Source organism: Arabidopsis lyrata, assembly GCF_000004255.2.
Source record: "Arabidopsis lyrata subsp. lyrata unplaced genomic scaffold ARALYscaffold_8, whole genome shotgun sequence".
Lineage (NCBI taxonomy): Eukaryota > Viridiplantae > Streptophyta > Magnoliopsida > Brassicales > Brassicaceae > Arabidopsis > Arabidopsis lyrata.
The window spans coordinates 4897028-4918994 of record NW_003302548.1 but is presented as its reverse complement, the minus strand read 5'-3'; the positions used below and the strand labels follow the sequence as shown (position 1 = coordinate 4918994).

The following is a 21967-nucleotide window of genomic DNA, read 5'->3' as shown; positions in this document are numbered from 1 at the left end:
TATCACCTTATCTTGTCTTCCCAAGGTTATTTACCATTTTAATGATGATTTTCCATCCAATGACATATGTCGAATATGATATAACATATAGAAGATCCAGGAGCAAAGATTAGTTTCTAATTGATGAGTATTTCTCCCAATATTATATCGACGAATAAATTTAACCATCCAAAATTTCATCTAAATAGAATTATACAAGTATTAAATTATGTTCAAAATAAAAAATAAAAAGATAAAAAAATGTATTCAAAAATAGTTTCTTTTGTAATAGTTGTTTTTTTTTAAAACTCAAAATTTTAATAAAATTCTTTAATGAATTGTAATATAGCCGAATACTCAAAACATGACATATATATTTTTACCGCTATCGTAACATATATTCAGATACAACAAATATCCAGCTAACTCAGTGAATGAATACGAATCAAAGATATTACCGTCTTCTAAACAAATTAACAAATCATGGATATCTAAAACAACTATAGAATACCGCTCCACGCTTAGCTCTAATCAAAATCCATTTCATTGAAAAGACTTTTCAATAAAAACAAAAGCAAAAGTTGAAACATATATATTTGGTTAAGAAGAGTGTGAGTTGGTAGATGCTGTCGCGTCATCACTCGTCAGCAACTAAGGAGGTGAATCGGTCTGATGATGACTTCACAGCGTGTTAATGCAAACCGACTACGAAGAAAAATAAAAGTCAAAAGTTGACATTGTCACACTTAAGAAATATTGTTGTTTCTTCAATAAGTTACTACCCATTGGTCTCCTATACTAACCAATTAAATTAAATTCCACTTTTTACTACGTGTTTGCTAACCATTTTTCAACTCCTACTTCTTTAATTTCTCACAAGACTTTTTATGAAAGTCATAGAGACAGAGTTCAACAACATCCTTATGGAGATGAAGGTAGTTAGAGAAAGAGAAACTCATTCGATATTCACTTGTAATATGAATACATATCATTCGTTTTGTCTGGCTTATACTACTTCATCCGTTATTTTTTATTTACTGTTTTAGGAAAATATTGCACATAGATTAAAAAATTATATAATTTTTATTGATTTCTAAATTAAAACAGTATTCATTATCTATCCAAACTAATTCAACAAAATAATATACATAATATAAATCGTCAAAACCAATAAAAATACAAAAATTTGTATGAAAAACTAAAAACATCATCTAATTTATAACAAAATTTTCCTCCTAAAACATTAAATAAAAAAGAACATAAAGCGTATTTAATTAAAGGACTAAAGCATGAAGAATTTAATTAAATATGTAAAAACGCGATAAACATGATTAAAGGTCAAACATTTTCGGTAAAGAATTAATGCCCTTTGCTTATACACTCACACAAAAAACCATAAATATACAAGAAACTCACGAAGCCATATATTCCTTTTAATCACGAAGAGAAGGAGAACCGATAAAAAAGTTATTAAAATGGAGAACAAGAATGTGTTTGTGCTGTGTATGATCTTATTATTGGTGAGCTCATCGTTGATGTTTGAGAGAGGTCATTGCAGAGCTCTACGATCCAAACCGTTCAGAGATACCAACGACCATGATCAATCGTCGGCGACTATGAAGGTGAAGAACAGCTCGACAAGTTTTGCTTTCCCGTTAGCGTCTGGTTCGAGCAGGAGAGGACGTGGTCACTGATCAACAATCACTACTACTATTTTGATCTCGCCTAAGTGTTTTTTTTTTTTATATATATACAATTAGTTTTGTTAGATTATATAGCTTTTTAAAGGTGTAAATCTAAAGTTTTGTTTCAGCCAAAAAGTAAAAGGAAAGAATTATTCATTCAAGAAGATGTGACACGTCATATGAAGTTTTAATGCCTTTATCCATCCATTGCATGTAAATGTTTGATTGGAATCTATACTAATAAAAGTGGGAGTTTGAGGCTTCTCCTTTGTGTATACATTGGTAAATAAAAGAGGTGAAAAGGAAATGACAAAAGATCGAGAGAGAATGATACCTCAATGCAAATAATTGGACTAACTTCTTTTTGGTGTAATTTATTCATGCTAAAGTTTCAATATCCTCAACTATTAAATATTGAAAGATTTGAAAGTAAAAAAAAAAAGAACAGTTATGGGGATGGTCAAAAAGAGCAACAAGATCTACTGAAAGAGATAGAGTGGCATTCTAACAAAAAAGAAGAAGAAGAAGTTAAGGTGCAAGAAGCCAATGCAATTTTTGGTTTTGCCCGATTTTTCTGTTGTGCTTACATGTAACATTATAAAACAGTTATGTAGGTACTTCGAATATTTATGTATGTAATCACAATTAATATACTTTTAATGCCATTGGATCTACGGTTTTTTTTTGTCTTTTTGATTAGCTAAAGAAGAATGATATTACCAATCAAAGCCTGTGTTTAGAAAACAATAGCAAAAGTTGAAACATATTTGGTTAAGAGAGTGGTGATGCTGTCGCGTTCACGTCCACCAGTCGTCAGCGGCTATAATTTCACCGTTTTGATTTTTTCTCTTTTTGCGATCCTAACGTAGATGAATCGGCTCTGATGACTTCACAGTTCAGACCGTGTTAATTCGAACCGACTACGAAGGAAACAAAAGTCAAAAGAAGACAGCTCTCTAAGAAACCCATTGGTCTCCTACTGACCAATAAAACTCCACTTTTAACTACGTGTTTGCTAACTATTTTTAATTCTTCTTTTTATTTTTACTTTTCGTCCAACGATTTCATTTATATTTGAAACCTCAAATGAAGAGAATCCATCCAATACAACAATACACGAAAGATAAAGATAAAATATTGAAATTTTGTTTGATAGAAGGATCGGAAACTCCAAGAAATTTTCACTTAAGGGAATAAGATTTAGCATTGAAATCAAACTTCAAACAATCCAAAACCAACTCGTCATCATAAATAGCTTGCACGGTTAGCAAATTTACATCGAGGCAAAGCTATAACCACTCCAACATACTCTCCATTAAGGGCTTGACTGGTTTAAACGCAGCGGTTACAGTTGCGATTGTGGGAATTTGAGGAAGCGGACGGATGAAGTTTCAAGCGTTATTTAACGTTTTGACCGACTGGTTTAGCGGTTGAAAACGGGTGCGTTTGCGGGAGATTCACGACTGGTTGATCAGCAGATACTATAGCGGTTAAACCAAAATTTACCAAAAGAAATTTAATATATGATTATAAAAAAGTATAAACACCAAAAACTATAATTATGAAAAAGTATAAAAATTTTAAACACGATTAATGATTAAAAACCATAAATAGTTATTCAAATAAATTTTATATTGAAAACAAAAATAATTATTAATATTAGAAAATTAAAGTTAGATAATTATTATTTTTTTACAATTAACGTGAATATATATAAGACTTGATAATATATATTTTAATTTATTTATTTTTCTTTTTTTAAACCAACCGCAATCGCCCGCAACCGCAAACGCTTGCGGGAAGAAGCTTTTAAAATCCAGCGATTTCGAACGGTTTGAAGCGGTATGGAGCGGTTTATATGATTGGTACCAACCGCTAATAACCGTAACCGACCGCTAACAACCGCTAGGCGGATGCTAGCGGGAGAATCAAGCCCTAAGAAGATAATATTTAGACTCGGTCTCTACAAACCTACAAAAGGGAGATAAATTGTGAAAGGATATTGCCATAGAGGAAGAATAAAGGAAATTGATATGACTTGGTTAAATAAAATTTTGTTTTAAGGACAAAATTCTTAATAAAATATTCTTACAAAATGAAGTCTTTTTTTTTTGTTAATTACGAAATGGATGTTATTTTCAACCTTTTATGAAAGTCATAGAGACATGGTTCAACAACATCTCTTATGGAGAAGCAGGGAGTTGGAGAAACTCATCTGATATTCACTTGTAATATGAAATATTCATCAATTGTTTTGTCTGGCTTATATAAATAGTAAACGATTAAAAGCCTGACGAGTTTAACTAAACATGTAAAAATGCAATGTAGGAATGTGAGAGTCTCTTGTATTGCATAATAGATGTACAAAGGTATACAAATGCGGAAAATATAGGTACACACAAATCGTAGTATACTCTACAAAAACACAATGAAATAGTCTAACATACTTGGTCAAGAATTAATGCCCTTTGTTTAAACACACACACTATCTCCTAGATAAAAAAAAAAAAAATTCACGAAGCATTTTTTTTTTTTTTTTTTGATAAATTTGTAAATATCATTGAAAATGAAATGTTGAGGCTTTACACTATAGCTGGACCTAAAACTATACTATCTTGAAAAAATAAAATAAAAAACAAGATAGCATAAATAAATGAAAAAAAAGAAAATATCTCATTAGAGCCAAAGTTGCATCAGACTTGCAAACTTCTTCAGGGATCTTCTTCAGGGATCTCGAAGCATTCTTCTTAATCCCAAAGAGAAAGAAACCCAAAAAACAAGTTACAAAAATGGAGAAAAAGAATATGTTCGTGCTGTGTATGATCTTGTTATTGGTGGGCTCGTCGTTGATGTTTGAGAGAGTTGATTGCAGAGTAGTACGATCGGAGCCGTTCAGAGTTATCAACGGCCATGATCAATCGACGGCGACCAAGGTGAAGAGAAGCTCGTGCAGTCGACGTCCTTTGATGAGGATCTTAGCGTCAGGACCGGGCAGAAGAGGACGTGGTCACTGATCAACAACTACCACTTCTCCCGACGTGTGTGTTTTGTCTTTTGTTTTTTTTGGATTATTTAAATATGTGAATCGAATGTTTTTGTTTAAAAAAAAAATATCGAAGAAGAAGAAGATATTATTTTTTCAAGGAGTTTCTTAGTTTATCCATTGACTGTAAATGTTTATTGTTTTTTCTTCCAGTGGAATGGTAAAAATAGTAAAAATCTGTAAATGCATTTCGTATTTGTTTGGTAACTATTTGATTATTTTCAATTCCTACTTTTGATTTCTTACAAAACAAATGTTTTTTCAACCTTTTTAAGAAAGTCATAGAGACCGAGTTCACTAGTAATATGAAGAACACACATCAACTGTTTGATCTAGCTTATACTATATATTAAAACATTAAATATGAATAATTTAATTAAATACTACGTAAAAACGCGATAAGAAAGATGAATAGTCAAACATTCTCGGTCAAAAATTAATGCGCTTTGCTTTACACACGCAGACACAATCACATAAATATTCTTCTTAATCTCAAAGAGAAAGAGAATTAAAAACAAAAGTTATAACAATGGAGAACAAGAATGTCTTTGTGCTGTGTATGATCTTATTATTTGTGGGTTCGTCGTTAATGTTTGAAAGAGTTGATTGCAGAGTTCTACGATCAAAGCCATTTAGATATATCAACGTTAACGACCATGATCAATCCTCAGCGACCATGAAGGTGAAGAGCTCGAGCACTCCTTTGCCGAAGATTTATGCTTACCGGTTAGCGTCTGGTCCGAGTAAAAGAGGAAGTGGTCACTGATCAACAATTGCTACTTCTTCTTTTTTTTTTCCGATGTTTTCTTTTTCCTTTTTGTTAGATTATTTATAATGTGTAAATCGAAAGTTTTCTTGTTTTAGCCAAAGAAGTAAAAGAAGAGATTGATTATATCTCATTCTTTCAAGGAGATTTAACGTGTAACATTAAGTTCCTAGCTTTATCGGTCCAGTACATGTAAATGTGTGATATTTTCTTTCCAAATGAAATAGTAATGGTAAAATAATGTTAGTTTTAGAATTCAAAACTAGGCCGTTTTCTTAATCTTTAGACTTTGACGGCTCACGACTTAACGGTAGCTAAAATGCAAACCAAAAAATCAAAGGTGACACAACTAGTCGTGTTGTGAATGTCAATCATTCCTTTTTTTCTTTTACTTTTAAATTTTACTTTTGTGAGATTTTTTTCTTTTCACCACATATTTCTCAATATTTCAGCTATACATTTACCCTTTTTTTTTTGGTCAAGTTTACAAACACTATTGAAATTATCAATCTCATCACCGCAACATCGACGACTATCTCTCACAATTGTAACATAAATTTATAACTAATTCTCTCTTAAAAACTAATGACTTTAATAAACTTTTTATGAGAGTCATAGAGTTCAACAAACATATCTTGTGGCCGAAGCAAGTAGTTGGAGAAACTCGTTCGACTTGTAATATGAATACACGTCAATTATTTTGTCCGTCTTATATATAAATACTAAATAGTAAAAGATTGAAAACATGAAGACTTCAATTAAATATGTAAAAACGCGATACACAAAATCAAATAGTCAAACATTCTTGGTCAAGAAATAATGCCCTTCGCTTACACACGCACACACAATCGCATATATACAAAAAATCACGAAGCCAATCTTCTTAATCTCAAAGAAAAAAGAGAACAAGTATAAAGAGAGAGAAGAAGATCAGCTAGTAAAAGAAACAAAAAAAGTTATAAAAATGGAAAAGAAGAATGTGTTTGTGGTATTTCTGATCTTGTTTTTGGTGTTCTCGTCATTAATGTTTCAGAGAGTTGATGGCAGAGCCCTACGATTGAAGCCGTTCAGAGATATTAACGGACATGATCAATCTTCGGCGACCATGAAGGTGAAGAAGAACTCGAGTCAACGTCTTTTGGGGAAGAGCTTTGCTTACCGGTAGCGTCTGGACCGAGCAAAAGAGGACGTGGTCACTGATAATTACCACTTTTGGTCGATAGTTTTTTTTCGTTGTATTAGTTTTTTTTGTTTGTGTAAATCGAAAGAGTTTGTTTTCAATTCAAAAAAACAAATCGAAAGAGTTTGCTTCAGCCAGAAAAATAGAAAAGAAAACACAAAAATTATTCTTATGTAACGCGTAACAAGAAGTTCCTAGCAAAAAGAAAAAAAATATATATTTATGAGAAAAACAGCTTTATCCATCCATTATCGTATGTATACATTTGGATTTTTTTTCTACTAATAGTAAAGTAATGGTTATTGGATGGAGAAAACATTATGATTCGAATGAAAATGGATTTCCTAATTAGTTCGCATCATACCGGTAATATAGTGAATAAAAAGATGGACAATATATATACACAGGTAATCTATATATAATAGCAATCTAATAAATACCATTTGCACATCTGAATGGTTGCGTCTTTTTATCGCAACCTTTCGTTTAAATCGGTTATTTTTTTTACGGTTATTTTGGTTGCGTCTTTTTATCGCAATTTTCGTTTTAATCGGTTATTTTTTTACGGTTATGTCGTTTCCAATAAATACCATTTGCACATCTAAATGGTTGCGTCTTTTTATTGCAACATTTCGTTTAAATATTTATGTTTTTTTTAACAGTTCTAAACGGTTGTGTCTTTTTATCACAACTTTCCGATAAAATATTGACGGTTACTTTTTCGGTTGTGTTTTTCTCGCAGCTCTTCGTTAAAATATTGATGGTTAATTTTTTGGTAACGGTTATTTTTCGGTTATGTTATTGCAATTTTCCGTTAAAATATTGGCGGTTACTTTTTTCGTTTGACTTTTTTATCACAATTTTCCATTAAAATATTGACGATTATTTTTCTCGGTTGTGTCTTTTTATCGCAACTTTCCGTTAAAATATTAAAGGTTATTTTTCTCTGTTTTGTCTTTTTCAAAACTTTTCCGTTAAAATATTGACGGTTATTTTTCTCAGTTGTGTCTTTTATCGCAATTCTTCGCTAAAATATTGACGTTTACTTTTTTCGTTGGCGGTTATTTTTTCGGTTGTGTATTTTTTATCGTAACTTTCCGTTAAAATATTGATGGTTAGTTTTTACGTTTTTGTCTTTTTATCGCAACTTTTCGTTAAAATATTGATGGTTATTTTTTCTCGTTTGTGTCTTCTTGATCGCAAGTCTTTGTTAAAATAATTACGGTTATTTTTTCCGTTGACGGTTATTTTTTTGTTGTGTCTATTTATCGTAACTTTTCGTTAAAATATCGACGGTTATTTTTTTTGGTTGTGTCTTCTTGATCGCAACTCTTTGTTAAAATAATTATGGTTACTCTTTCCGTTGACGGTTATTTTTTTGTTGTGTCTTTTTATGGTAACTTTTCATTAAAATATTGACGGTTATTTTTTTTTGTGTCTTTCTACCGTATATTTCCGTTAAAATATTGACAGTTACTTTTTACGTTTGTGTATCTTTATCGCAACTTTTCGTTAATATATTGACGGTTATTTTTTTTCGGGTGTCTCTTTTTGATCGCAACTCTTCGTTAAAATAATTACAGTTATTTTCGTTGATAGTTATTTTTTTCGGTTGTGTCTTTTTATCTTAATTTTTCGTTAAAATATTGACGGTTATTTTTTTCGGTTGTGTCTTTTTATCGCAACTTTTCGTTAAAATATTGACGATCATTTTTTTTCTGTTGTATCTTTTTATTGCAACTTTCCGTTAAAAATATTGACGGTTATTTTTTCTTGGTTGTATCTTTTTATCGCAACTCTTCTTTAAAATATTGACAGTTAATTTTTTTCGTTGACGGCTATTTTTTGGTTGTGTCTTTTTATCGCAATTTTCAGTTAAAATATTGACGGTAACTTTTTTCGTTTGTGTCTTTTTATCGCAACTTTCTGGTAAAATATTGACGGTTATTTTTTCTAAGTTGTGTCTTTTTATTGCATATTTTCGTTAAATATTGACGGAAATATTTTTGGGACAGTTCTATTTGTTAAATTATAGTCATATTTTTTTTAGTTTACGGTTGTATCTTTATAGTTGCATCTATTCATTTAAAGTTACGTCTCTTCACTATATTTCATTGTATTTTTTCGTCACAACTTTTTGTATGAATAATTGTTTATTTAAGTATTTGTGACATTTGAACTCTATGTATTTGTCCTTCTTCCTAAGTAGTTCCCAAACTTTTGTTCTTTAACATAGATTATTTGTTTCATGATAAATCCAAAAAAAATCTGTAAAATGCCTCCAAGTTATTTATTCTCTAAACTATTTCTAAACTATTTCTAAACATACATAATCTTAATATTAAAAAAATTCTTCTCATTTGACTAACGTTTTTTGAAGTGATTATAAAAATGGAGAAGTTTTAATCAACTTTAAATATAAAATTCTAATGAAAATACCAACAATTTTTTTCTTAGAATTTGACGGATTATACAGTAACTTTTTTGTTATTTAACTATTTTATATGGTAACAATGATGCTTTCTATCTTAAAGCAATATATATGGGTTGTATACAACGAAATATTGATGTTGAGTTAGCACTATTACAAAGTCGGAATATGAGAAGACATCCTCATGTGACGCTTGTGATTGGGCGCTTTGAATGTGATAATCATTAAATAAACCGTTTCAAATAGTATAGTAATCCAGAAATCATCTCCATTATTAGGAAAAAAGCAATGGTTCCAATTCGTCACATGAATATTCAAGAGAGAAGTTTTATTACTCAGTTAATTTAAATATAAATAAATGAGATCTTGTAAATGTTTATTTGTTTGTTATAGATGTAATTTAAATCATCAAATTTTATATACTTTCGAATATATATAATAAAATAAATATTAATTTTATATTTAAAAGAACAATGGACAAACAAAAAACACCAATTCTCGAGCAAAGTTCTTAGTCACCTACAAGTCATGCTGAGTACAGACTCCATCTGAATTTTTGGGTTTTGACTGGCTAGAATTTTTCATCTCTATATTATAACTCTTTGTTATGTATTTTGTCACCTTTTTTTGGTCGAAAGTGAGATATATTTTGTCACTTATAAATAATTTTACATTCACAAAAAATGTTTCAAAAGTATTTTTAATCATAATTATTTTTTTTTCATTTTTATTCATAAATTTTTTAACATCTTTGGAAAATATTTACGTTAAAACATAGTTAATTTTATGTAATAATTCAAATTTTTGAATATATTATCATAATAATTTAATACATAAACACAATAAAATATATTTGTTGAAAATGAGTTCCCCCGCGATATCGCGGGGGTTCATAACCTAGTATAGTGAATAAAAAGATGGACAATATATATACACATTCACTCAAATATCATAGCAATGAACTAATTAGTGTATTGTTTCATAGTTTTTATAGTCTTGAGTTTTGAGCTATTTTATATATAAATATAAATTTCATTATGGAATGCGGGGGTTTGTTAGTTACCAAAATTTGAGCTTCACCAATGATAACGTCAAATTAGCATCAAGCTACTCTCTCAATAAAGAGATCACTATAATATTTAAAGGTCGAATTCCACAAAACTCTCACGAGTATACAATAGATCATTGGTTTTGAAATTAAACTAAACAGAAATTTATTGAAAATTAAAGTAGCAGAGAAATTAAAATCGGTTTAAATTCATATGGGATTAGAGTTTGGCTCAAGGAAATTCTTAGAAAATAATTCCAGGTTTGATTAGTTTACAAAAATCCATAATCCGTAATTTTGGCATCGAGCTACTAGGAACATCTCTTAGATCAAAATTGCATGATTGTTGACTGGCTTGCATATGATTAGGTTCCATCACGGTGTATAAGTTGAATCTTTCCATGTTTTCCCTTGAGTTACCTATTTGTTGGTTATTTGGAACTGTAAAAGTTACATGTTTGTCATCTTTTTAAAGGTTACATGTTTGTCCGGATACACATATTTCTTAAATCGGATATGGGTAAGAGTTTAGGAAAGCATTCCCATAGGATAGGGGGATTGGTTTGAACAAAATAAAAAGGATAGGATTCTTTTATTATCTTTCTAATAACTTTGAAAGAGTGAATTTTGTCTAGCTTAGAGTAAGTCTGGGAACCAAAAAATTATTACTCATAAGAATCAGGTCGGATAACGGATATTCCGTAATTCAAAAGTATCATTCCCATGCCCACACTTAGAAACTGGTACGAAAGTATTAGCTTGTGATCAACCAAAACCAAAATTCGGGATCACGTTTTTACAACGTAGAAGAAACTCTTGTATCAAAAGGAGGAACAATAAAGGAATATTTAGGTGACCCACTGCCCAAACATCGAGCTTGAACATTTTTCATTTCTTATAAAAAACAAAAAAAAAAAGTGGGGTTCAAAATCTAACTCTCAAATTCCAAGGCCCCAAAACCAATAAAGGTTAAAGACAAAGAAAGAGTCTTAGAGTCAGGACACATCAAAAGCAGATTTCTAGTTCCAAGAAAAAACTATTTGACAGCCCAATGAACATAAACAAGTTTAACGGCTATTAGACCATCCGGTCATGAACAAGTTTAACATGAATGGACACATCAAAGGCACATTAGTCATCACAACCATAATATTAACGCTATTTATCTCACAAAGACTGTCGTCTAGTTTCTCGATTCATGTGATCTCTAACGAATGTGTCAAAATGATGTGTTAACGAGTTAATAGCATGATTAAGAAAGCAATATCATTCATTCTTTTTTTTAGTTCAATACCATGATTCTATATTCAAGCCTCGAGCTAATTTCCATGGTTAGGAAAGCAAAATCATCCAATTAACGAGTTAATTACCATGATTAAGACAGAAAAATCTTCTAATCAACAAGTAAACTACCATGATTAAGCAAGCAAAATCATCCAATTAACGAGTTAATTAACATGTCTAAAACAGCAAAATCATCCAACTTTATTTTTTATTTTTTATTTTTTTGGTTTTATATATTCAAGCCTGAGCTAATTAATTACCATGTTAAAAAAAAAAGAAGCAAACTCGTGTTAAAAACTATGATTAAGATAGCAAAATCATCTAATTAACGAGTTTATTACCATGATTAAAGAAGTAAAACCATCCAATTTTTTTGTTTTGTTTTTGGTTTTCTATATTCAAGCTTCAAGCTAATTACCATGATTAAGAAAGCACAATCATCCAGAATCCAACATCAAAAGACTCAAAACCAAAGCGAACACAAATTCATATTAGTAAGAAATGCGAAATCAACAAGTCACACTACAAAGATAATAATCGTTTAAAAGATAATTAGAGAGATAAGAGAACAACACCATATTCAAGCCTCGTCAAGCTTTGGATTCGCATCATCGTCTTTAACATCTTCACTTGAATCTGGAGTTCCATCACCATCCTTTGGTGGAGGAGAAGCCACATTAGTCTTAGCTTTCACAGATTCAAGCATACGTTTACTAATCTCTTTAGAATAAGCTTTAAGAATCTCGATCCCGTCGTCATCACTAACAACGGCGGCGGAAGCGACGGCGTAAGCTTCGTCTTCGATTGATTTCGCGACGGAGGAAGCTTCTTCGGAATCGAGAGTTCCGAATCTCTTAGAGAGGATTGATTCGGTTGATAGTGTTTCGATCAGACGGTTAATGACGGCGTCGCGAGTTTTTTGAGTCGGTGGCCAGATTCGGAGCGAAATGGTTACTGGATTTGGATTCTTCTCCGTCTCCATTGTTGGTAATGTGGTGGAGGTTTCGGTTTCTGAGATCGCCGTAGGAGAAGTGGTGGTGGTGGTGGTGGTGATCGTCTCGGTCTCGGTTTCCGCCATTGTTGGTGACTTTTTTGAAGCTTTTTAGGGATTTTGAAATTTGTGGCAGTAATAATGTTTGTGGTGGGTTGATAAATGATAAGAGAGGTTTGGTACGATGTCGTTTAAAGAATTAGGTGGTACGTTACATTAACTTGTAATTGGGTGGTGTGTTTAAACAGAAATGGGAAGCTATCGTTCTTGGCGTGGTATATTTTTAAAAAGACTCGATGACCTGCACGTAGTGCGTAGTCCTGGGCATACGGTGTCTTCGGGTTAAACGGGTCGGGTTAAACGGGTCGGGTTAAAATTGATTTCGAATTTAGCCAAATTAATATTTTTCCGTTTTAATTCGGTTTAACTAAAATTTATTATGAGCTTAAAAGTAAAACCAGAAAAATGTGTAATCCAATACTCCCTCTATTTCACAAAGAGTGTCATTTTAGAGTTTGATTTTTGTTTCACAAAGAGTGTCATTCTACATTTTCAATGTGACTTTTACACAGAATTTCCTGATTTACCCTCAACTTAAAGATACTTTTCATTGAATTTAAATCATTAATCACTTATTAAATAAGTGCATATATGTATAATTCTAGATTTTTTTAATTTGTGTGAAATGTGTCAAAATGACACTCTTTGTGAAACGGAAAGAGTTTCATCCACCCAGCTGATGGTGCCGTCCAGCCAACCATCGCTTCCACTCTGCTCACCCGCGGATTGGCCTCTCTAATTTTCCGATTAGCTATGGTCACTTCCTTGGCTTTCTCCTTCACAAATCTTATCCTATCCCGACACTTACCATTTTTACCAAACACATTATCGCACCGCTATTTCCAAGCCCACCATACTCCCAATGCAAAGATCGTGGACCAAGTGCCCTCATATACCTCTCCATCATTACCTAAGTTCCCGTAAACCCATTCAAGTAAGGACTGATCAAAAAATCTATTTCTCCTCCGCTGGGGCACAATCCGGTGCCATATTCCTAGCATTCTGGGACAATCCCGGAGGATATGAATTATCGTCTCGCTACCACCCTTACAAACTGGACACACTTCCATATTAGAGAGATGTCTCCTAAACTGCTCAGCATTCATCATCAAGGCTTGATTTTCTACTAACCAAAGGAAAGTCCGTACTCTCTCCGTCGCTATCACTTTCCAAACCCGATCATAAAAAACCGCCACATTTGCTTTCGGACTCGCCTCTGTTGTCAACAAGGTGTGGGCTGATTTAACCAAGAATTCCCCATTCACGCTCCCTCCCCACACAATCCTGTCTCTAGCACCGGTTACATTAACCAACACGACCGAGAGCAGTTCCAGCCGTGTATTCTCAGTAACCCAACGGCGTGATTTTCTGCAGGTCCCATCCACTCCCATCTCGCCGTAGGTCCTTCCCCAACACTCTCTCAGCCTCCGGTGATAAAACCCCAACCTCCTCATCAGCCAACCGCTTATTAGCAAGCCACTTATCAGTCAAGAATCTTATTTGGTTCCCATCTCCCAATACCCAGCACATACCCGGCACCACCACCTCCTGCTTTCCCGAGATGATACTTCTCCAAGTCGGCGACCAAGTACTCCTCTTAACAAGCCATGTACCATCCCTTAAATCTCCCATCTTATACTTCTTCCGCAATTATTAATTTCACTTTTTATACTGTTGTTGGCTATGTAACTATTTTAAAATATATTTTATTGACTAATCATAAAATGAATATATAAAAGAAATCAAAATTTTGAAATTTGGTAAGTAAAGAAGCAAAAACAAAAAAAACACACACACACCATTCACTTATAACAGTAACTAGATTTTAACTCTCGGTACACCGCGAGACGACGATTTGTTTTCTAAAAGTAGTGATTTTAAAATTTAGTGATTATTTATTATATATAAAAGTTTGTAAATTGTATCATATTATAAGAAATATATATTTTATAGTTTATAATTTTTATTAAATAATAGTATACCGCGAGACATTTTTGGTTTTATATAATCTTATCTAAATCAGTCTGATTTGATGTGTCTAATATTGGTGGTGTTAAAAAATAATAAATTAAGGATTTAAACCGTGTTGAAGCGGTGGTTAATATTTTTTAAAATTTTTATTAATTATAAAATGTAAACTTTAACTCTCTTTTATAAACTCAAACCCATCCTACAAGATGAAAAGATAGGTGTGTATGATTGAGTATAAGAAAGCGAACTGCAACCCGGATAAAGATAGGTGCGGTAGCAGTTAAATAAAAAAATGACCAAAATAAATAAAAAATATTACAAAAAAAAGAAATAAAAACAACAATATATTATTATGATAATATTAGAAAAATTGAACATGCTTAATAATTAAAAGTTAAAACCATAAATAAAGTACTAAATAATTATTCAAAAATAAATAAATTTTGTAACAAAGGTTACTAATTCACTCCTAGGGGAATAACAACAGCCCATCCTGCCATATAAGAAAAATACTTGGGTTCACTCCTAGGGGAATAAAAAGATTCACCCCCTTTTTTAACCAATCAGAATAATAATAAAAAACAAATTCATTTAATTGTAAAATCTGATATGCCACCAAAACGAAGTTATATATCGGTTTGAGTTTATAAAAGAGAGTTAAAGTTTACATTTTATAATTAAGTAAGGTTAAATATTGTTTCGGTTCCATAAATGGGCTTAGATTTAAAATTAAACAAGGTTAAATATTGGTTTGAGTTTAGAAAGAACGGTTAGGGTTTAGATTTTACAATTAAACGAGGTTAAATGTCAGTTTGGGTTTACAAAAGAGGATTAGGGTTTAGATTTTAATTTTTAAACAAAATTATATATCGGTTTGAGTTTACAAAAGAGTGGTTAGGGTTTAGATTTTATAATTAAATGTTTAATTTTTTTTTTGTGGTGGACCCCTAAGGGTGAACATATAACACCCCGGTTTCAGGAATATGGTGGTGCATGCAGAAAGGTTTAAAAGAATTGATTTGGCCACCTATGTCACCAAAGTGCACTTATCTTTTCGGTTAACTGTCCTGTGAGAACTCCATAGTTAAGCATGCTTAGACTGGAGTAGTTTCAGGATGGGTGACCTTCCGGGAAGTGATTGTCGGAACTGTGTGAGTGAGGACCAAACACAGGAAAAGATCATGTAGTGATTTGTAGGCTCGGTAAACAAGTCTTTAAAGCCTCCCGGGCGTAGCGGACCGGCCATCGGATAGGGGTGGGCCCATGGGCCCGAGAGAGGACGTGGGGCCCACTAGTAGAGACGGTCGGGGCGTTACATGTGGTATCAGAGACGAACCTAGACGAGTGTGAAGTCAAGAAGGCTCACACCGTAGGGGGTGACGGTCTTGGTGCGCAACGAGGACGTTGCGATCTTTTAGTGGAAGTGAATTGTAATACCTTGGTTTCAGGAATATTGTGGTGAATGCAGAGAGGTTTAAGAGAATTGATTTGGCCACTTATGTCACCAAAGTGCACTTATCTTTTCGGTCAACTGTCTTGAGAGAACTCCATAGTTAAGCGTGCTTAGACTGGAGTAGTTTCAGGATGGGTGACCGTCCGAGAAGTGATTGTCGAAACTGTGTGAGTGAAGACAAAACACAGAGAAAGATCATGTGGTGATTTGTAGGCTCGGTAAACAAGTCTTTAAAACCTCCCGGACGTAGCAGACCGGCCATCGGATAGGGATGGGTCCATGGGCCCGAGAGAGGACGTGGGCCTAGTAGGGACAGTCGGGGCGTTACATAACATCTTTCATTCACCCCTTTTAATTAACCAATTAGAATTTGTCATGTCAGCTAATTAAATAAACTAGGGGTTATTCCGGGCTACGCCCGGACATAGATTTTGACAATTAAGATTTTTAAGTTGGTTTTGGAAGTGTATATAATAGATGTTTAATTTTGGTTTTCATATGTATATAAGTATTTTATTTTAATTCGTTTAAAATATATTAGAAAGAATATGATATCATGTCAAGAAGGAAGAATATGATTTATTTTACTTGTGATTTATACATCTATCATATCTAGGACATAGAAGCATGCTTGTGATTAACATAAAACTTGTTACATATGATTTTGACCAATTCCAATTGCTAGAATACGTGTATCACTAATATTTTAGAAAACGTTAACATGCAAACATTAAAATACTACTTATACCAACTTATGTCTACCATTTTAACATCACAGACAATCTCAGCATGTCTCCACTTCCATTTCATCCTCGAATCTTCTCTTCTCCTCCATTTTCACAGCGGAGCTCTCAAACTGAAACTTTTTTTATCATCCTTTCGTTGACCTTATACACCACCTCCGACCTTCCTCCTTCGTAGATATGCCCTGCTTCCATGCACATTTTGATGCAGGAGAAGACCCATCTATTCATATGCATTGTAAACATGGATCTCAGAAAACATTTTTCTCGAGGTGGTATCAAATATTTGATTCCAACAATCTATAGAACATGCAGCTGTCAGCTGATATTAATTATTGGTTGTGATCAAACTCAAAGCTTTTATGAACTCGATGAGAGAGCAATGATAAAATCAAATATACATTCTCATGGTGAAAGTGGGAAAGAAAGTTGACCTCACGAAGAGTTCTCTTTGCATTGAGCTGGACATCTGGTGATGAAATGTATCACCAATATTCTTTGGCACTACCTTTTTACTGCTCTTCAAGTTCATAGCCAGAATTAAAACATACTTTTCCCCTTCTATGTAACCATAGAAAACTCCTTCTCCAGTTCTTCATCCACATAATCCATCTTTAGACATCAGCTTTCAGCATGGAACCTAGCTCTGATAATGGTTCCTCCCTGTTAACACTCTGGAAGGGAAACCAAAAATGAATCAGGGAAAGCTAATTTAATTATTGTAGCTTGAGGTTTTAACCTTCATGACTTGAGTTGAATAAACCACGGTTTCTTGACCTATTTGCTTCCATTATTTCTTCTGCAGCAGTTCCTTCTTCCCCGGCCGCGACCATGGTTTTTTTTACACTTTGGAGATCGGAAACAACGTTTGGGTTTCTTGCACCCTTACCTAACTGAAATTTATTTATAATTTTTGGCTTTCCCTATGGTGAGATGATAAATGGTAAAAGTCGGAGCTTAAGGGGAAAACGAATGAAAATAGCTAGCATGTGAAGTTCAAAAGGCATAAGTAATAATCTAAATAATCTAGCATGTTTATGGTCATAATCCAAACTGGAAATTCGGCAATACGTAGACGCACTAACAACTAAATGTGAGTTAAATGGTCTGGCGGCCACCACTTTTTTTACCAATCTGTAAGGAATTTATATACATAGGCAAATCTCAAGTGTGTACAACTACATAGGGTATTTTGATTCAGAAGATATCTTCTACCAACTTAAATGAAACGTAAGAGCTAAAACAGAGTAAATGTGACCATCATAATAGTGGGTCCTTGTTTGTTAGAAATCATGTAGCGGTTTGTCAAGAGTTTTAAAGCCTGCATTTGTAATGTTTACATTAGTGCTGAACAAATGAAGCAAGTAACAAAATATCTGCCAAATCCAATCACACTGAAAGCAGAGAGGAAACAACAAAACAAAACAAAGGTACTTACCATGTCCATCTCTAGATTGCTGATCAACAACGCTTCAGGATGGTAAAAGACATTTGTCTTATTTACATTTGTGTACACGCTTTTCTTGTCGTCAGAGTAGAAGTCATTCAAAACTTGAAAGTTAGTGATCTCAAATTTGGTAAGTTCAGTAACAATCTCATACGTCACGGCTTTGAGTTACCACGTCCACGAATTTCTCTACTAAAATGTCAATAAGATTCGTCTTCTAGCCATAAAAATACTACATATTGGTCTGCTTTCACACTCATATACGAATTCACATTGCAACCTCTAATATTTTAAATCTCTGAGAATCACCAAAAAGACAAATCATTAAGAAAGTCAAAGATGATTAAATTACCAGCATGATACACTAATCGGACATGATTTCGAATTCTACAGAAAGCCACTCGAATTATTTGATCCCGGAATCCTCGACCCCGAGAATTCAAACTCAGGCGGAATTGAGAGAGATGCGTGATGGCCTGATGGGGTAAGATTTGTAGATCTCAATCTGGATGGAGACTTTAGCGGAGAAGATGAGAGAAAATGACGTTTCGATAAAGAATCTTAAGAAGGTTAATAGATGATATGTGAATAGCTTAAAGGTTATAAGATGCGTTACCAAAAACTTGAGAAGACTGGAAGAGCAATCGTTCAGGATGGGGTTGATCATTGTCTTATGCCACGTGGTCAAATTTTGAGTGCTTTGTTTTGAGGAAAAAGGGAGAGCTGGCATGGCATCTTCACATAGTGTTTAGGAAAAATCTGACGTGGACACTCTCAGAGGGCTCAAATAGTCCCTTTTATTAGTACTAGATGAATACCCACGCTATGCGTGGATTTGTTTTGAAAATTGTGAAGAAAAAATTATTGATTGTTCTTGCTAATTTATGTTTATTTTTTATTTGTTATTATGTAGTTAATAAAACTACTATCTTATGTAGTTACAATTTTTAAGATTAGATCTATTTTCTGATTTGAAATATAACCCAAAAAAAAAGACTTACTTGTCAGCTGAGACCTCTTGCTTGTTCCCGTAATATCCTTCATCGTCCTCATGGCTCTGCTAGTTGGTCAGAAGGTACTTTATCAGCTTTATCAATATCTATTATAGGTACATAGTTTTTTTATCCTTTTTGAATGGGATTCATTGAACTCTCTCATTTATATTTTCAAGGGATACAAAATTTCTAGCTGCAGAATACAGACCTAAAGCAGGAACGAAGAAGAACGAAAATGCTGAGAAGGCTTGTTTTGAAGTCATATGGAAGCCTTAAGCCGGATAGATTGGTAATCGTAAATGCGTTTCGTTGTTCAGAAGAAGGCTTGTTTTGTTGCTTGAGTATGTCGTACAGGTGATTCTTGTTTTTAGATCTGAATTACTTTTGCTTTGAATATTGATAGGAAAAGTTGAAAGGGAGTATAAAACGATACTCAAAAGGACGTTACAGAATATTTGTGTTTTGACAGTTGTTCCAAATAGCACCACCTCAGTGATAATTCAGGTGAGTAGCTATTCAATGTTGTGTATATCGATATTGTCAACTTGAGTTGTATCTGATGTTTTCATTTTGTAATTCCCGTGTAGGTTGTACATGATGGTGGTTCTGTATCGTTTTTATGTTCTTTGCACCTTGGTAAATATTTATTGATGCTGTCTGAAACACATATAATCCGTTATAAACAATGTCTGTTTGAGTATTTATAGAGTTTATAGTAGTGAAAGTTTGTAATCCCATAAGCTGAGAGTGTGAATATGTTTTTGTGTAACTTCTATCGTGGCCTCCATTCTGGCAGTTAGAAGGTAGAAAACGTTTGTTCTAAAGAAATATGATGTACAGAAAGGGAGACTATGAAGAATGGAATTTACGAAGTCGAGAAATTTGCCTTGAGATTCTTCTTCTTTCATATTGAACGATCGAGCAGAGAGTGAGAGAGATTTATTTTGTTAAAATCTTGTGGGGAATTAGAATATTTGTTGGGTTTAAAAGCATTAAGCCATCACTGAAATGGGCTCGACCCATTAATATTCCACTCTAATAGATTCTAAAACACATATGGCCCATCCGTCATGGGCTATTTGTTTACTCCATTTGACACTTATAATTAGAAGCTGATGTGTATTAATGAAATGTTTTTATTGGACGAATAAAAAGCTGATGTGTCATCTTCAGAAGAGCCAAAAATGCTGACGTGGCGGAAGGATGGAGAGAGATAGTCTCCTTTCATATATATGATTAAAACAATTAATATTATCTAAATTAATAAATAAATAAATTCATAAAAACCCCTAAATTGAATTATTTGTAAAATTTAAACTCTAATATTTTTTATAAACCCAAACCGACATATAATTTCACTAAATTGTAGAATCTAAACCCTAACCACTCTTTTATAAACCCAAACCGACATATAATTTTATTTAATTAAAAATCTAAACCTTAACTACTCTTATATAAACCCAGACCGACATATAATTTTGCTTAGTTATAAAATCTAAACTCTAAACCTCATTTATAAACCCAAATCGACATATAATTATGTTTAATTATAAAATCTAAACTCTAGTCCCTATTTTATACACCCAAACCAACATATGATTTGGTTTAATTGTAAAAGCTAAACCTTAATCCATACTAGGTTATTTAGCCGCGATACTCGCTGTTTGTTGCATACTATGTTATATGTTTGCTATTTATTTTACTTATTTTTTTGTTTGAATTTAAAATTTAAGAGAAAATAATTAAATAAATGACAGTAAATTCAAATTTGATTTTTTTCTATAAAATTTGAATTGTATTCATCTATATACAATGATATTTATGTTTATAAAAAAATAATTAACTATATTACTTCTTTTAATCAATACAATATTTGATGCCAATTAGAAATTTTAAGAGTGTTGATGATAAATTAATGATTATTGTAATATAATACGTATACATAAATAATACTTATTTTGTTAACATGTGAAAATATTAAACCCTACTATGAAAATTAAGTTAAATTGTTTTCAATATATAATTTATATTATAATAGTAAAGTTGATATTCTAAATTTATCCAATTTTAAAAGATATTGTTGCATTTTAAAGAATTTAAATATAATGGTAATACAAAAAATTTCCTATTATTTTCTACGTAATGCAAATATCCTAACCAAATGTTATACATATTGGGTTTGGGCTGAATTTTGAATTGAGTCTACCTTTATATTTTGATACAACTTGATCCGAAGTTGTTTATCTACTTAATGAAAATATTTAAAATCACATAAATGACGTAACAAATGTTGAACATCATTTTATTAGTTTATTCTCCGTTAATAAACTAACTATTTTATGTTGCTTGTAAAATCATAATTTTTTTGAGAAATGTATAACAAAATAATTTATTCCGTAATTTTTTAAAAAATTTAAGAAATAGATGTAGGAATGAAGATGAATTATATTGTAAGAGATAAGTGAAGAGAGATGAATTATTCATTTATACAATTCAATCGTGTGCTTCCACTACCACTTAACATTTACGTTGTTTCGAAGCATATTCAATTGTATTTTCCTTCTACTCATCATTAGTCTTCTTGATTTTCTTCTTAATCTCACTTCAAAAATATCAATTTTATTTTGAGTCAATCAAAATTCAGGTTTATATAGATTGATTGTTTTGGACAAAGAAAATCATCCTTAGTATATATTCTCTTGTTGCATTACAAAATTCGGGTTTCTTTACTCGCTCATTTTAAAAGACCTCTGAAATAGCACATACGATTGATTGTGAGTAAGGTTTCTTTGTTATATGTCATCTCCTCTTCACAGCCTCTTACAAAACTAACAAAAAAAATAATTATGAAAAAAGTATATATGATAGTTACTTTTTGATAGTTAGTGATA

General features: G+C 32.3%; 4 protein-coding genes, 1 long non-coding RNA gene and 1 pseudogene across 8 annotated transcripts; 4 read left to right on the top strand and 2 right to left on the bottom strand.

Moving 5' to 3' along the window:
* Positions 1-1271: 1271 nt before the first annotated feature.
* On the top strand, positions 1272-1910 carry LOC9301536. The gene has a single exon (XM_002865416.2). The coding sequence runs from the start codon at positions 1455-1457 to the stop codon at positions 1671-1673; it is 219 nt and encodes a 72-aa protein (XP_002865462.1). The 5' UTR covers positions 1272-1454; the 3' UTR covers positions 1674-1910.
* A 2345-nt stretch (positions 1911-4255) lies between these two features.
* On the top strand, positions 4256-4756 carry LOC9301535. The gene has a single exon (XM_002865415.2). It carries the CDS (start codon positions 4454-4456, stop codon positions 4676-4678), a length of 225 nt encoding a protein of 74 aa, XP_002865461.1. The 5' UTR covers positions 4256-4453; the 3' UTR covers positions 4679-4756.
* An 86-nt stretch (positions 4757-4842) lies between these two features.
* On the top strand, positions 4843-5794 carry LOC9301534. The gene has a single exon (XM_021015569.1). It carries the CDS (start codon positions 5237-5239, stop codon positions 5471-5473), a length of 237 nt encoding a protein of 78 aa, XP_020871228.1. The 5' UTR covers positions 4843-5236; the 3' UTR covers positions 5474-5794.
* LOC9299773 lies at positions 5795-6744 on the top strand (annotated as a pseudogene).
* Positions 6745-11820: 5076 nt separating this feature from the next.
* On the bottom strand, positions 11821-12613 carry LOC9299772 (WPP domain-containing protein 1). Its single transcript, XM_021021843.1, has one exon. The coding sequence runs from the start codon at positions 12492-12494 to the stop codon at positions 11997-11999; it is 498 nt and encodes a 165-aa protein (XP_020877502.1). The 5' UTR covers positions 12495-12613; the 3' UTR covers positions 11821-11996.
* Positions 12614-16502: 3889 nt separating this feature from the next.
* On the bottom strand, positions 16503-18854 carry LOC9299771. 4 transcript variants are annotated; one of them, XR_002330073.1, is made up of 3 exons: positions 18698-18854; positions 17069-18597; positions 16503-16857 (listed from the first exon to the last, which is right to left on the bottom strand). It is a non-coding gene; the product is annotated as an uncharacterized LOC9299771 (long non-coding RNA). The 4 variants fall into 4 exon arrangements; XR_002330075.1 differs by lacking the exon at positions 18698-18854 and having other exon boundaries at positions 17069-17308; positions 17374-18691; XR_002330074.1 differs by lacking the exon at positions 18698-18854 and having other exon boundaries at positions 17069-17955; positions 18073-18691.
* Between the last annotated feature and the right edge of the window lie 3113 nt (positions 18855-21967).